The sequence below is a fragment of the Hermetia illucens genome, chromosome 4 (genome assembly GCF_905115235.1).
Source record: "Hermetia illucens chromosome 4, iHerIll2.2.curated.20191125, whole genome shotgun sequence".
In the NCBI taxonomy this organism is placed as follows: Eukaryota; Metazoa; Arthropoda; class Insecta; order Diptera; family Stratiomyidae; genus Hermetia; species Hermetia illucens.
This window is the reverse complement of record NC_051852.1, coordinates 2,510,283-2,525,697: the sequence shown is the minus strand read 5'-3', so window position 1 is coordinate 2,525,697 and position 15,415 is coordinate 2,510,283. Positions and strand designations below refer to the sequence as shown.

The 15,415-nt window shown below is 46.1% G+C and overlaps 1 protein-coding gene across 1 annotated transcript; it reads left to right on the top strand.

The window, feature by feature from the left end:
* Positions 1-11,800: 11,800 nt before the first annotated feature.
* On the top strand, positions 11,801-13,813 carry LOC119655026. Its single transcript, XM_038060701.1, has 7 exons — positions 11,801-11,956; positions 12,022-12,169; positions 12,254-12,572; positions 12,696-12,766; positions 12,831-13,299; positions 13,395-13,502; positions 13,572-13,813. Exons 1-7 carry the CDS (start codon positions 11,899-11,901, stop codon positions 13,722-13,724), a joined length of 1,326 nt encoding a protein of 441 aa, XP_037916629.1. The 5' UTR covers positions 11,801-11,898; the 3' UTR covers positions 13,725-13,813.
* The last annotated feature ends 1,602 nt before the right edge of the window (positions 13,814-15,415 follow it).

The following is a 15,415-nucleotide window of genomic DNA, read 5'->3' as shown; positions in this document are numbered from 1 at the left end:
CCAAACGGAAAACAAGCGTTCCAGGAAATAATGTAGCATCGGAAGGAAGGCTTTATCAAAGCGAACGTGAAGGGAATTCATATCTACAGCTGTAATGCTCCACCCGGCGCTCTCTCTAGTGCGTAGTGGTAAAGAGATTTTTTTATACAATATTTTTGTTTACTTAAGCCGGGTCTCCGGCCGAGGATGGTTCTCTGGATGTACATCGCTGTGGTGCGTCCCATCCTGACGTACGGCTCTATTGTATGGTGGCAGGCTGTGAAGAAGAAATACAATAGAACGAAGCTTAATAGGATTCAAAGAACCGCGTGTGCAGGTGCTACGGGGCTCTGCAGTGCTGCCCAGCGGATGCTCTCAATGTACTCCTGCATCTCCTCCCCCTTGACCTCCACATCAAATATGTTGCAGCGTGCAGTGCCGTCAGACTACGTGAGTCCGGATGCTGGGCAGCGAAGTCCTACGGCCACAGCAACATCCTAGATGAAATACCTCGACAAATCTGGGCATCCCCACGGACTATGTCACACGTAAGCTGAAATTCACGAGAAACTTTGCTGTGGACCTTCCAACCAGGACAAAGTGGAAGGCCGGCGGCGTGTTGCAAGACTATGACACGGTATTCTTTACGGACGGATGAAAGATGACCTATGGAGTCGGCGCGGGGGTTTTCTCGAATACACACGGTGTATCCAAGTCGTATGGTCTCCCAGGTTTCACCAGTGTATTCGAGGCGGAAGTACTGGCGATATTGGAAGTCTGTCGATGGCTGGAGCGTGATTCGAGCCCCAAGCGTAACATAGCCATTCTAACAGACAGCCAAGCAGCTATCAAAGCCTTGTACTCAACGATGACATCTTCCCGGTTGGTGGGGCAGTGCAGAAACGCGCTCAACCATCTGGGCGGCACGCTCAAGATCACTCTCCTTTGGGTTTCCGGGCATAGGAACATAGAGGGGAATGAGCGGGCTGACGGATTGGCCAGGCAAGGCTCTGCTCTTGGCAGTCCCTCGGGGAATGCAGTCGGTGTTCCGCTGGTGACTGTCGGGGGCCGAGTCTACTCGCACTACCTAGCAGTCGCGGGCCTGAGATGGCGAAGGCTTACAAGCTGTGCCAAATCAAAGAGAATTTGGCCCGCTTATAACATAGCCCGATCACGAGAGCAAATGCAAAATGCATTCAAGATTACGGCGGTCTGCACGGGGCACTGGCCCATAGGGGACCATGTCGCCAGGCTCGGCTTACCCTACAACTCGCATTGCCGAAGCTGCGGAGAAGGAAGGGAAACCCTCATGCACTTTGGACGCTGGGTAAACCATTCTTTGGGGACCTTAGCGAGATTTCTAGCTGCAGGTTCGGAGAGCTGCTTTCCTTCGTGAATGCTACAGGCTGGCTCTGAAAATCCGAGCCGGCTGGACTCTGCTTCCCTGTTCCCATAACAATAGTCACGGTCTTAGGAGTTTGTGGCATCAAAACGACGCACCAAAGCGCTAATTGGGCTCCTCGGAGCGGCCACTGATACCTACCCCCCTACCTAAGCTAAATAATTCTCCATGAGAAAATTATTTTCTCATGACTGTCCGTATGAGAAATTTGTTCCCACAGTGTATTCAGTATATGCGGAATTCATATTTCACATTTCAGACCTAGAATTTTAGATTCCTCGTCTGGAATGTTTACTATTACTTGTTCCTATGCCTTGAGTGTATGGCGGCATGCGCCGCGGTGTCTGATGACACTGCTCTATTTGGGGATTTTGAAGACCTTGATAGTTCAAGGTGTTAAGAAGGCATAGTATTACGACTGAATACTGATTGGGTACGTAAACTAACTGAAGGCTGTATGTATGCTATATAGCATGTATGGGTTTATGGGGTGATTTTAATTCACGGACCGGACGATGAATGTGAAAGGACGTGTTCTTCTCGAAGCATCCGCCGAGCTAGTCATGGCATTCACGAATTTTAGAGCCTCGTACACCTTCAGCGGAAGAGTCTATAGTGGACCTGGTATACGTGAGTGCCTCTTTAAGACTACAGAGTTGCTTGGCAAGTCAATGAGGACTGTACTCACAGCGTTCCCTAAGCACTCTGCATGGAATCGAGCTCAAAAACTAGCTTAAACCCGACATATCTCTAGATAGTACGGCTAGAGAAAAAACCACTCGAATCACTCAATAAGTGACGGAAGCATATGGTGCTATTATGCCGAGAAGACGATTGGTCCCCGGTAGAGAGCCCAACCATTGGTGGAACAACGAAATCGCAAATTTACCTATGTGAGACCTATAAGGTGGTAATGAAAAAGCTGATCTCCAGGTAACCTCTCTACGCCTCCTAAAAGAGATGATTATTACCACTTCGTTTCCTCATCACGAAAATAACGGCAGGCAAACGATTGTCCAAATCAACGAGGGTGTAATACCTCCGCCTGCGGAGAAGCTGCGGGAAGTATGTAGTAGGCTTGGCGACAACAAAACCCCAGGTTTTGATAACATCCCTAACAGAGCTTTGAAACTGGCAGTGAAGACTACGTCCGACCTTTTCGCTAACACTTTCGAGGCGTGCCTAAAATAAGATATATTCTCTGCTCAGAGGGAAAAGCAAAAATTGGTATTGTTTCCTAAAGCCAACAAGCCACCTGGAGACCAAGCTTCACACCTGCTTGCTGGATACAATGGAGAAGATGATGGAGAGAGTCATCTACAACAGACTCCTACCAGTCGTCGAAAACAGCAATGGTTTGCCGGAGCTCAGCATTCTCAAGCGTAGCGGTGCGTTCGGACCAGTCGGAGACCCGTCTAAACCGAAGTTATGCAAATACTTCCTGTAACCACCGTACCGCCCCTGCATCTCATAATCGATTTTGACGCGACTCCGTGGTTACCAACCCGGATTTCAATATTATTGATTTTTTCAGCAATTTTTAATAAGGGTCGCCACCAAGTTTAAGCATTCTTAACTATGAATTGATGGCATAAATGCTTCCACTTCCACAAAATTGTACATCTTCAGGGTGTTTCGCAGCTGCAACAACCGCCATCAACGTTGCTCCCTCTGGCTCCACTTGGGGAATCTTGCTGTCACAATGTATTCTTCCGCTCCGTTATTGGTTTCGTACCAAAGAAATCTCCCCGAGGGATAACCCTCGATTAAACTAAGTAGCCATGGGTATCCATTTTAGCCAAGGTGCCCTAAATACAACCGCATTTGGTCAAATCAAGGACATTCTCGATACTTAACGTCACTATCGCTGAGCATTTACCAACTGCCGATATCTCCTGAACCGAATCCATGACCATTGATTTCGCGACAACCGTAGAACAGGCCCGCCGAACCCAACGCTGTCACTCCCACTAGTTCGGTGAACTGAAGCAACTTGTTATATATCACGCAAAATCAAATTCCCTTTTAAGCCTGCCGTTTGTTGCCGTAGTCTGGTCTTCCTGTAAATCATTGGAAAATCCTTCTTGCTAAAAAAGGAGGCAGCCCGCAACTCTGCGATTTCTTCGTTCCACCATTAGTTTGACTTTTTTTGGAGAAATTCTTCACCTCGACATGGCAGCATTACATGCTCTTGTTATACGTCTCATCATTTACGCTACCTTTATGGAAGCTTACCATCGGGATCATGGCCTTTCAATAGTTATATGCGGGAACGTAAACCGCAGGAAGGTACGAAAACTCTCAACTTGGGAGAAACTGGACATCCGACTACGGGCGGCTCGTCCGCGTTATTACAGCCCAAATCTACCCGCAAACGGAAGAGGAAGGCTCGGCAGAAGAAATCTTCGGCCACTAAGGAGGGGGGACTACCGGCTGAATTCTCTCTGTCGGAACCTTCCTCTTTACCCTTACCGGGAGGAGCGGAGAAAAGGGAAGCTGATGATGTGGACGCTACTGAATTAACGCCGGTGTATGGAAACGGGTCCAAGTGGCATGGACATTGTGAACCTGGAAAGGCGCTTGGGGGGCAGAAGAAAGCACTGCGAAGAAAGATGAAGCATCTTAGGAATGAGGACATGGACTTGGCTGAACCACTAGGTGCGGTAATGTCCAGAGAAATCGGACGCAAGGAAGCGGAATGACAGAAGGTGGGGATAAACTGGTGACCCCGGTGAAATCCACACTAGACGTACCAGACTCTTCTGTCAGTGGTAATGTGCGCAAGAAACGTAAGACCGTTTATGGTGGCTAACACTTTATTGTGCTCCGCACCAGAGCTTACATCCAAGCGTCCTTCCGGGATTAGGACCGGTGTGCCTGGAGGTGATCAAATCAGCGAGAGAGATCTCAATGAAGTTGATCCCTCCCATAGGAATACGGACACGAAAGCGGGAAAGGGGGGAGGGGGCGTATGCGCAAGCTGCAGCCTCAGTTCTAATTGCTGCCGTGGGAATTTTTTCCAAGGATACCAAAATGTCAGAGGGACAATTTTCCATGCCTGTGGAAAAAAATGCTGGAGCCCGGAACGAAGCCAAGATTTAACAATCAAGGTTTTCCCGATGGGCTTCTTCATTTGGAGTGCACTGTTCAGGCTGACTTAAATTAGCTCCAGCTGGTAATCTCGGTTTTGAGTTCTGGCGGTCGGCCCAAGTTCACTTTTGTGAACACTGAGCTGCGCAGAAAGGCAGAGGACATTATCCGCAAGTTGGGTGAACTGGACCAAAAGAGTCTGAATTTGCTCAGAGGACGAAGATTCCTTTAGAGCATACTGTGAGGAACTGGAAGGTGAAAGAGAGACTTCAAGGCTGTGTAGAGTCCCTAAAACGGATGAGTCGGCCAAGTTGAACTCTCTTAGAAAACCCGATGGTACTTTTACGAGCCCAAACTGGAATCAGTACAGACCCTCCTGGAAGTACGCCATCCGGGAGAACGGGTAAGAGAAGTAGTAGGGGGAGCGATGACGGTTCTTGCAATCCCTTCAACACGCAAGTGCTGCAAGGGGAACTGGAACACTGCGAAAGCGGTTATTACCTATGAAAAGGTGTCCTGTCCTTTGGACATTTCAAAGCACCTAATATAGATGGCATCTACCCAGCGATGCTAAAGCAGGGTATGGAGCGCTTAGAGCAATTGCTAAGAAATATTTTTCTAGCAAGTGTTGCTTTGGGCTGTATGCCTACCTCTTGGCAGAAAGTTAAGCTTGTCTTCATACCGAAGTCTGGGGAAGATGACTATTTTAATCCAAAAAACTTCAAACAGACCAGCTTGACTTCACTCTTTTGCTAAAAGGATTGGAGAGACTGGTTGAGCGTCACATTCGTCGGAAGGCACTTAGGTCGCACCCACTTGATGAAAACCAATAAGCTTACGAGCATGGAAAGTCATGTGAGTCTGCTCTTCATTCTTTGGTTTCAAAAATAGAGGATGCAATTTTGAAGGGCGAGTACGCGGTGGGGGTGTTCGTGGACATTGAAGGGGTGTTTGACTGTGTGCCTTTTCAAAAACTTTATGATGTCACCGGAGCGCATGATGTTGGTGATGCTTTAATTAAATGGGTCCATGATATGCAGCGATTGCTGTGTGATGAAGTGGGTGTCGATCCCTACCTAACAGCAGAAGCAACGAAAACCCGCCCTCAAGGAGGTGTGCTGTCGCCACTTCTGTGGAGTATGCTGATCGACTCATTACTGTGCGAACTGCAGCATTTGCCGAAACACGCTCAAGCTTATACTGATGACTTGGTTGTGCTTGCTGTTGATCGGAATTTTGGAACTGTGTGTAGACATACACAACGTACCGTTGATCTGATAGACATTTGATGCCTGAGCGATGGTCTTTTAGTTAATTCAAATAAAACCATAATGGTATTATTCACAAAAAAGGGGAAACTGGATGGACTTTGCCTTCGAGAAATGAGGGGGCCCTTCAACTCTCCGAAGAAGTGGAATATCTGGGAGTCATTCTAGACAAGAAGCTTCTTTGGAACATGTAGAAGTAATGTTGAAACGAGCTCTTACAGCATATGGTCTGTGCAGACGGACATTTGCTTCAACATGGGGACTTAGGCCTCATGCGGTAATGTGGATATACGGTGCTGTCGTTAGGCCGATGTTCGCTTATGCATCCGAAGTGTGATGGGTTAAGGGAGACAAAAAACTTTTCACCGTAAATTAGTCGTACTGCAACGAACTGTGGAATGTCTGGGTATTACTGGTGCATTACCCAATTTGCAGACCCTGGATATATTTATTGAAAGCACTGCAATGAGAGCAGCTCATAGACTAATTCCATTTGATCTATGGGAGAGAGAGCATTGGAAGAGTTACTGGAAATACTAAATCTAGTTCTTGCAATGCCTTCCGATTCCGATCCCCGTACATCTGTTTGGTAGAAGCTGTGAAGTTGTTTTGAAACGATGGCTCAAAAAGAGAACAGGGTTCTGGAGCAGGAGTCTACCTCTCGAACAAAAATGAGAAGTGGGTTTTTCCCTTGGGACAATCTGCAACGGGTGTTCAAGCCGAAGTTTATGCGATCCCAAGGGTGGCAAACTGGGTGATTGACGAGCGGTTGAATGGCAGGCGCATCCCAATCTGCAGTGATAGCCAGGCTGCATTGAGGGCGTCGAGTAATCCTTTGATCACCTCGAAAATTCGTTCAGGAATGCAAAAACCCTTTGAACTCTACCTCTAGATTGAATGCGATAGAACTACTCTGGGTGCCTAGTCACTATGGCGTAGAAGGAAATGAAATCACGGATTCTTCATCAAAAGAGGGTTCAGTCTCCCCCATGCCGGGAGCGGAACCAGTAATTGTAGTACCAGTAGTATTGGCTAAGGCTGGTATCAAAAACTGGGAAAAAACTTCCCAAAATGACAGGTAGTAGAGCTTAATTCCTGCTAGATACACCAAACTTTTCCTATCAGAACCGAACATGCGTACTGCGCAAAGTTTATTCTGTCGAAAAGCAGGAGGAGTTGCAGGAATATTGTAGGCATTCTGACAGGCCATAATTCACTAGCTAGACATATGTCCCTCCTATAATGAGGAAGCGATGCATCCATAGGCAGGACATTCACATAGGAGATGCTGTGCCGATATCCTATGTGGGGGATTCACGTAGGATATCCACAGAGCCTTTCCTATGGACGCATGAGACATCAAATCTCTGATGCCGATGATCTCCAGTTGCAACGAGAAGCATCACATCCACTAATGGAAATCGTACGATACCCTAACGAATCCGGGATATTTCGTTAGATGGGAGTGCCGAGTACAATGGGACACCACAACCTAAGAGCTCACTAGCTATAGCTGTAGAACCAAATTGAGTTTTAGGCAACACCTACAGTACGCATGTCAAAAGGCAGCCAGTGACGCCACGGCACTCGCAAAAATGTTGCCAAATATTGGTGGACCGAAACATTGCCGGAGTTTGGTGCAAGCCGGAGTGGTGCGCTCCATCCTGCTCTACTCGTCGCCTGTGTGGGCAGAGGCGCCTGCAAACTCTCAGAGACGGAAGCAGATGAACTCGGTTTACCGGAGGATGGCTTTGAGGGTTTGCAGTGCTTTTAGAACCACATCAGATGAGGCAGTATTGGCGGTGGTAGGTTGACATTCTGGCCAAAGAAATGAGTGTCCTGTACAATGCAAGACATATGGAGGGGCATGCACAACGTAGAAATGCGGCAAGGTCAGAGTCGCTTGATCTCTGGCAACGCAGATGGGACGAGTCTACGAAAGGTCGGTGGACACACAGGCTCATTCCCAACATTATTTATTTATTTATTTAATGAGGACAATACACAGAAAGCAAATTTCTTATTATATATTGTCCTCAGAGGGAGGAGCAAGTAAATGGCTTATTTTGCGCTTAAAGCTAGAGAGGGACATAGATTCAAAGGAACCAAGCTGTAGGGCATTGTAGGACCGGCAAAAGCTCGGGATCGGAGAGTAAAAGTAAATCTCGAGCTCGGTGAAGGGTACATCAAAAATGTCCGCATTACGTGTGTCATGAGACGAGGCGATACGGAGAGTAATATCCGAGTTGGCGGAGCAGTCCATCAGACCATTGCAGAGTTTGAAAAGAGTACACATATCAAGGAAAATACGGCGTTGCTGTAGGGAGGGGAGATTGAGGGTGCGGAGTCGTGACGGATAATCAACCCGTGGAAGGTTCTTTTTGTAAAAGAGGGTCCGGGTGAATTTGCGTTGTACAGCTTCAAGAGCGCGGCCGTCACGGATGCGGTAGGGGGACCAGACTACAGAGCAGTATTCAAGGATGTTTTTGACAAGGGAATTGAAGAGTGTTAAGGAGGGCTGGATTGAGGTAAAGTCGGACGAGGAACGTAGGATAAAACCAGACATTTTGGAAGCTCTATTGATGATGTCAACGAAGTGGGAATTGAAACGAAGTTTATCGTCGAATATTACACCCAGGTCTTTGAAGGAGGTCAGTAGTAAAAGGGGTTGACCACTGAGAGAATAAGAAAAGGATGATGGGGAGGGTTTCAGGGAATAGCGCATCCAGTGGCATTTGTTGACATTCAGTGTTAGCTTGTTGACCGAACACCAACGGGCTAAATTATCAAGGTTGGATTGTAAGAGAGCACAGTCCAATGGAGAGGAAACAGAGGCAAACAATTTAAGGTCGTCTGCGTAAAGTAAATACGGACAGGTGAGGATGGAGGCGAGGTCATTGATAAAAAACAGGAAGAGTAGCGGGCCAAGTATAGAGCCTTGCGGAACACCCGAGGAAGGAGAGAAGGAACGAGATGAGTGACCATGAAAAGAAACTTTGCATGAACGGTATGGGAGATAGGAGGAAAGCCAGGAGATGACTGAGGGAGGGAAGTCTAGCGAAGAAAGTTTAGAGAGGAGAATGTTATGGTCAACGGTGTCAAAGGCTTTGGAGAAATCAGTATAAACAGCATGTACCTCCTGTCGTGAATTCAAGCGTTTAGCAACAAAGTTGGTAAAGACCAGAAGATTTGAAGCCGTTGATCTATGTTTCACGAAGCCATGCTGCTCTTTGACAATGAGGTGACCGAAGTGCGCGGTCAACCAGTCGTTGACGTATCTTTCTAGGATTTTGGAGCAAGAGGAGAGAAGGGAAATGGGGCGGTAGTTCACAGCAAGGGAAGGGTGTCCGCTCTTGAGGATAGGAATGATAAGGGCCTCTTTCCAGAGACGGGGAAAGTAGCATTCGTCTAGACTTTTGTTGTAGATTATACACAGGGGGAGGGAAATGTGTTTTCTACAGTTAAGGAGGAAGAGATTAGGAAGCCCATCGGGGCCAGGTCCGACATTGGGGTCAAGGTTACCAATGAGGAACTCAACCAAGGAAAGCGTAAGGAGAGGAATGGCTAGTGATTCGGAGGAGTCTGTGGTTATGAAAGGTGTAGAGGGTGAAGGGCTCGAGGGAGAAAACACTGAAGAGAAGTAGGTGCAGAGAAGGTCGCAGGATTGTTGTGGGGAGTTGGCAGTGGAGTCAGCGAAGCTGATAGAAGAAGGGACAGAATGAGTTGGATTACGAGAGTTGCGAGCGTGAGACCAAAAGAGTTTTAAGTTACCGCGGGCAAGGGCGGCTTCGACGCTCAATAGGTACCTTTTACGCGCCTTTCTGACCATTGACTTCACAGTGGATCGTATAGCTTTAAAGTGAGCAAGGTCGGCGTCATTTTTAGAAGCCCGAAACTTCTTCCTCAGTGTATGTTTCAAGCGCATGTTAATATGAAGTTCCGTTGTGAACCAAGTTGGGAAAGAACGTAGGCAGGGAGGGGAAGAAGGGACATAACAGGAGAGGAGATCAGAGAGGATATTGTAGAAGGTGTTAAGAGCTTGATCACACTATGAATTACTTAATAAATGAACCCAGTTGAAAGACGCTAAAGCTGAGTTCAGACCGTCAAAATTGGCTTTGCGGAAGTTGAACTTAGTGGGTTTACGCTTGGTTTTGGGTTTTGAACGAGGGAGCTCCGCTTCAAATTCAACCGCGGGATGGTGAGCGTCGGTTTTTACATACGGGGATGTGCCAGGAAATAAAGAGAGGTGGCGCTCGGGGAGGTTGGAAAGGAAGAGATCGAGAGTGCGACCCAAGGAGTTTTTGGTGGTGTTGAAATTCAGGGCAGAGCAAGTATACATAAAGGAAAAACATTAGGGTGTGGCTTGAGCGAAAACATGGGGAGTCCAACTACCACATTACCCAGTTCCTCACGGGACACGGTGGTTGCTACAGGCAGTATCTGCACCGCTTTGGGTTGGATGATTCTCCGAACTGTCCCAGATGCGATGGCATACCGGAGGATCCAGAGCATGTGATGTTTCACTGCTCACAATTTGCGATGGAGAGAAGGAGCTTAAACCAGGTACTGGGCAGGAGCGGGACCCCGGAGAGCTTGGTTACTGAGATGCTAGAGTCCGAGGAGAAGTGGCTTTCGGTTGGCTCCGCAATCATCCAAATGCAGGAGGAGTTGCTGAAGGAACAAAGAAGGAGGAAAGCTGCAAATAGGAGAAGGATGAGTGCCTAAGAGCAAACCTATCCCGCGAAGTAATACCTCAATGGTGGTCCCGCGGGGCTGGGGCTGGAGAGACCGGGGGTGGTTTTTAGTGGGTGTGAATCCCACACGCGCCCGCTATAGTGGTTGGGTGTAGACTTTTTTTCACAGAAGATAGTCATGAGGGGTATCAACTGGATGGTCACTATTTGTGTTTATATCAGCTACAAAGAGGGGGAGGGCGAAAGGAGGTCAGAAAAAAGTCACAAATATATAACCACAAAACCTCTCGCACCTGAAGCGTCGAGTGTTCGGTTTCCGTCTTGCTAGTTCTTATTTTTGGAGGAGTTGACTTCTTCCTGGGAGGGTGGCTAAGTGCCGATTTATATTATATTTTCTATAAACGTTGGCGACATCCGGGTGGTCTTGTCAGACACAGAAGGAGAGACGCTGATTCCCCCAGTTCCAGTGTTTTCGACGCAGTCTGGAAAAGAGACTTTACTCAAATAACAAAATGATTTGTGGGGCCGCATAATTTTCACCCTAGGGTTCTTTCACTGTGACTTTAGTTGTATTAGTTACAAAGGAGTTGCTGAAAGCACATTAGGATGTTGTTTAGGATCTGCGGGATCCTAAGTCCGCATCCACTTGATGGTGGACCGGACTAAATCCAATGTAATTCGCAACCTTGTCGTGTTTTTGCGATGATAAAAGGGAGCGTCTTTCCACCTGTTGGCACTTTCGGTCACGCTGCTCCCAGGGCAGAGGTGAGGCAGCGTCTGATGAGTTGCCTCTGTCCTGGACGAAACCGTCAGTCAAATTTTTGACATTAGGATGGCTATATAAAGGGCATGGAGGAAGTAACGATCTCCAGATGCACTAGGAAGTATCTTATAAATTATGAAAGAAGAGTGACCAACTACTAGAGATCCTTCGCAGACATCATGGCACCCAACTTGGCTACTTTGATCTTCATTAAAAGAGGATTAAAAGTTAGTGCCTCGTAGGGATCTATAACGTGTAGTTAGCACGGGAGATAGGAATATGCCTTTTTGCTTACTCATCCTTGGCGAATATCTTTGTATCTTTACTCACTTTCAACTACATTAGCGCGTTGCGTTTGGAAAAACGATTCTCCTTATCTGCATATTATGACTGCACTTATATTTTTTTTCTCGCATGAATACTACCCGGAATGCAGTTTACTCTACGAATACACAGAAAATTCGTTGCTGAAACAGAATACTCTCCATGAAACTATAACAAGGCAGCGATTTCCTTACACTTACGCATTGTCTGCACTTTAGTGAAAACTTGCCTGCAAAGCAGATTCTCACCTAATCTGAGATAGGCGAACTACTTTTCTGGTATATATAACGAGGTATAGTGAAGGTGCAAGGAGTTCTGCAGTCATTCTATCCAAATTAGCCGGTGCAAGTGCATAACGCTTCCGCTTGAGAAAAGATGTGGATTCCTTCGTTGTGTATAGTATTCGTGGCTTGTGTGCATTCAATTTCTTGCAGTGAGTTATGTGTAATGCTTTAATCTTTCATCTTTTTTAAAAGTTTTTCATTTTATTTCTTTCAGAATGTATCTATGAACACTATAGTCTGGACTTTCCGCCCGTTTTTACCCAGAGATTTGAGGAACAGGATATCATTCTGAAGCCACTTAGTCAAAAGCTTTATATTTCTGAAGGAAAATCCCTGAAAGCCTATTGTGACAGTAACTTTAGGTAAGCTGGGATCCCTCTAGGTTCCAATTTCGGGCCTGTTTTCAGTCATAATTGGGAGTCGTAATCTTTTTTTCTGTTTCTCAGTGTTCCTATCTTCGACGAGTCCGAATCGGAAGGTATAGCAAGCGTAGATATAAAATGTTCGAAAGGGGTCTTATCTTATGAAGATGACGACGAAGACAAATCGGTGAAAGTAGAAACCAGGGAAAAGTTATCTTGCTATGGTAGCCAACCAGAGCTATATGCAGGATATAGTTGCGGAGGAAGTGCGAAATCGTTGTTATATGGGTTGACAGTGCAACGGAAACAAGTGGTTTTATCGACATTTTGCTATAATTTCAACACCATGGACGTTATGTACATCAGCTATACAAGCTCAGACAGTTCGGTACTCCAGGACACGGTAAGTGAATTGCTATATAGTCAACTAGTCCTGCCAGTCCTTTGTTACATCTGAATCTTTCAAAACCTCCTTGAACCCGAGCACGCAAATTTGTCAGTAATATCCTTATTTCATATTTATTAGAGATCTCGCAATGCAGATTTATCCCCCGAACGGAAAGTCGCCGTGAATTTCATCGAATCAAATGAATTTAGGTAATTGGTAGGACATACAGTGACTACAGCTCTGTTATTCATACTACTAACTTTTCGTTAACAGAACTAAGGAACTCAATTCGCACTTCCTGCTGAAATTGGACTCTTTGGAAAAGCTTGATTTATTCCGATTTGATTATTTGGTACCCATAGAGCGTCTAACAAAAAGCTATCCTTACCAATTGGATTTGCTCGAAGGACCTAACTCGATCCCGTGGTGGATCAATTTAAAAGAAGGCAACTGGAAGCGATTTGAAAAACTGCTGGCAAGCCAACTAATCACGGGAGACTATGATGTTCACACAGGGATCGCCTACAATCACGAGATACAAGAAGAAATAAGGAGACGTGAATATCAACCTCCGAGATCAACTTCTCCACCAGCAAATCCTTATTATGAACCAAGAAATGCCTCCAGACGAACCTATGAGCAACCTTATGTGTATGATAGGGAAAGGCAAACGTGGATAAAAATCCCAGCAAAACGTTCAATTCCCAATGATATTGCGTATGGGGATGACATCAAGTACATGGTACGTGCTCGGCTTTAATTTTCCATAAAAGAAAATCCATTTCATATCCCATTGCCAAGATCGTCCTTACTTCTACTCTCCTACTTTCATTACAGTCTGGGTCAATCGTGAAAACCATTCCGCTGTTCGTATGGACCTACGTAAAACCAATGAGTGATAGTGAAGGAGTGGTCATCATAGCAGTTAATTCTCCTTTTATTGAGGTACCTTGATCAACCCAAATGTGCCTGCAGACTTTGAGCTAGTTGAAAATGTATTGATTTATCTTTTAGGCTTCGGCGTACCAAAGATTAGAATTTTGCAAAGGACGATTTCCTGATTGGTTGCGAGATCTAGAAGACAGTGCAAGGATACCGTCTTTGGGATATATGTTTGCTTGTTCGTCAGAGCAAGTTAGACCACTCATTCGCGTTTTCCCCCAATAAAAGTGTTCATAATGATATCAATGTGTAAAAGCACAATTTTCAATGAATTTGTTTGTCGTTTTGTGTAAATAAAAAATAAGATCAATTTAGTTGTGTGTTTGTGTTTCCTGTCCAGGATGTTCAAGAACACGCCTTTGATTAAAGGCTATAATTATATCCGCTTACCTTCCTCTTTTTTTTTAGCAAAACCATTAAAAATGAACGTATACAATCGGGGTTAATAATTAATTTGAATACACTCCAACTACAAAAAATTGTGTCCCTCGAAGAGCATCCTTCGTGCACCACATCCATCCCGCTCAATCTTATAATCTCATCTTCTAGTTCTAGAGGTGAATGGGTTCAGTTACACAAGGTAAAGTTCCTGATCGCCTTTAACTCGGCAAATGAGCAGTAATGATCCTTGCCCATGTCTGGATCAAGTCACCCAGTGGTAGCCCTGAATAAGCTTATGTCCGTCTGTCCTTTCTTCTTTTTTTGAGGAGATGGAAATCTTCAAAAAACACTAGTCTGGACACGCCAGTGCGTAGGATTTTTACCCACTTAAACCACCCCCAACTCTCTCCCTATCCGCGGAACCACCTTAAGGTATTACATCACGGAGCGGAGTCAACTCATCCTAGCTTAATCACCTTCCATCTGTATGCGGCGTACGTAACCGCGTTTTTCTTCTCTCCTCTGCCTTTCGCAGCTTATTTTGGATAGATGCAATCATGCAGTTGACCGCTTCCCAATTCTCTTGTTGTGCTACCATTTTCGCCACCAGATTTTCTGGTACCAGCACCTCTCTCAATTTGGACACTCAGGTGAGGTCTCCAATTTAAACCTGTGCAGGCATTGGCGATATCCTCCATGTCCCGTGAGAAACTGGGTGAGATTATAATTAATTTCACCGTGTCGTCTCTCCAACCACTCCTTGATGACAGAGATGAGCCTGTGAGTCCACCGACCCTTTCCCTAGCATTCCCACCGCTCTTGCCATTTAGTTATGAATCTCTCCCTCCCAATGTTCTTCTTCTGCGATAAGGGAGAGATTGGCTTCGCATTGTATATATTCGCCATCTCATCTGTTAAGATGTCAATCGGCATCATTTCAGAGATGACGAATGCTGCATCATCTGAGACAGTTCTGAAGACAGAGCATACCCTCAGGACTGTCCTGCTGTAGACTGTACTCAGTTTGTTGGTGTTAACTGACATCCGCAACGCCTCGCTCCAAACCAGGGTCGCGTAGAGCATGTTTGAGGTCACAAGCCTGGCTATAAGCAACCTAGAGGTATGCCGTGGCCCTCCCACGTTCGGCATCATCCTCGCCAGGGCCATGCTAGCAGTGGATGATTTATCGCAAACATACTGCACGTGTTGCCTATAGCTGAGCTTCCTATCCCTTCCCTATCACTACCCCCAAGTATTTGATGGTCGGCTTGAAAGTGATGCGTAATTTCTCTTCCGGCGCTTAGTGATGAGGACCGCTTCTGCTTCTTCCTCCGAAAGTGTCAGACCAGAGCTCTCTAGCCAACTTTTATCAACACTATTTGCCTCGCTTTAGTATAACTCATCTTCGAGATGCCTTGCGATAACAACCAGCGCTATGCCGTCAGCGTAACGCACCACCGTGGCCTCCCTCGGAAGGGGAAGACAATGTACTTACGTTGTTCATGATGTTCCACAGTAGTGGGTCCAATACGGAG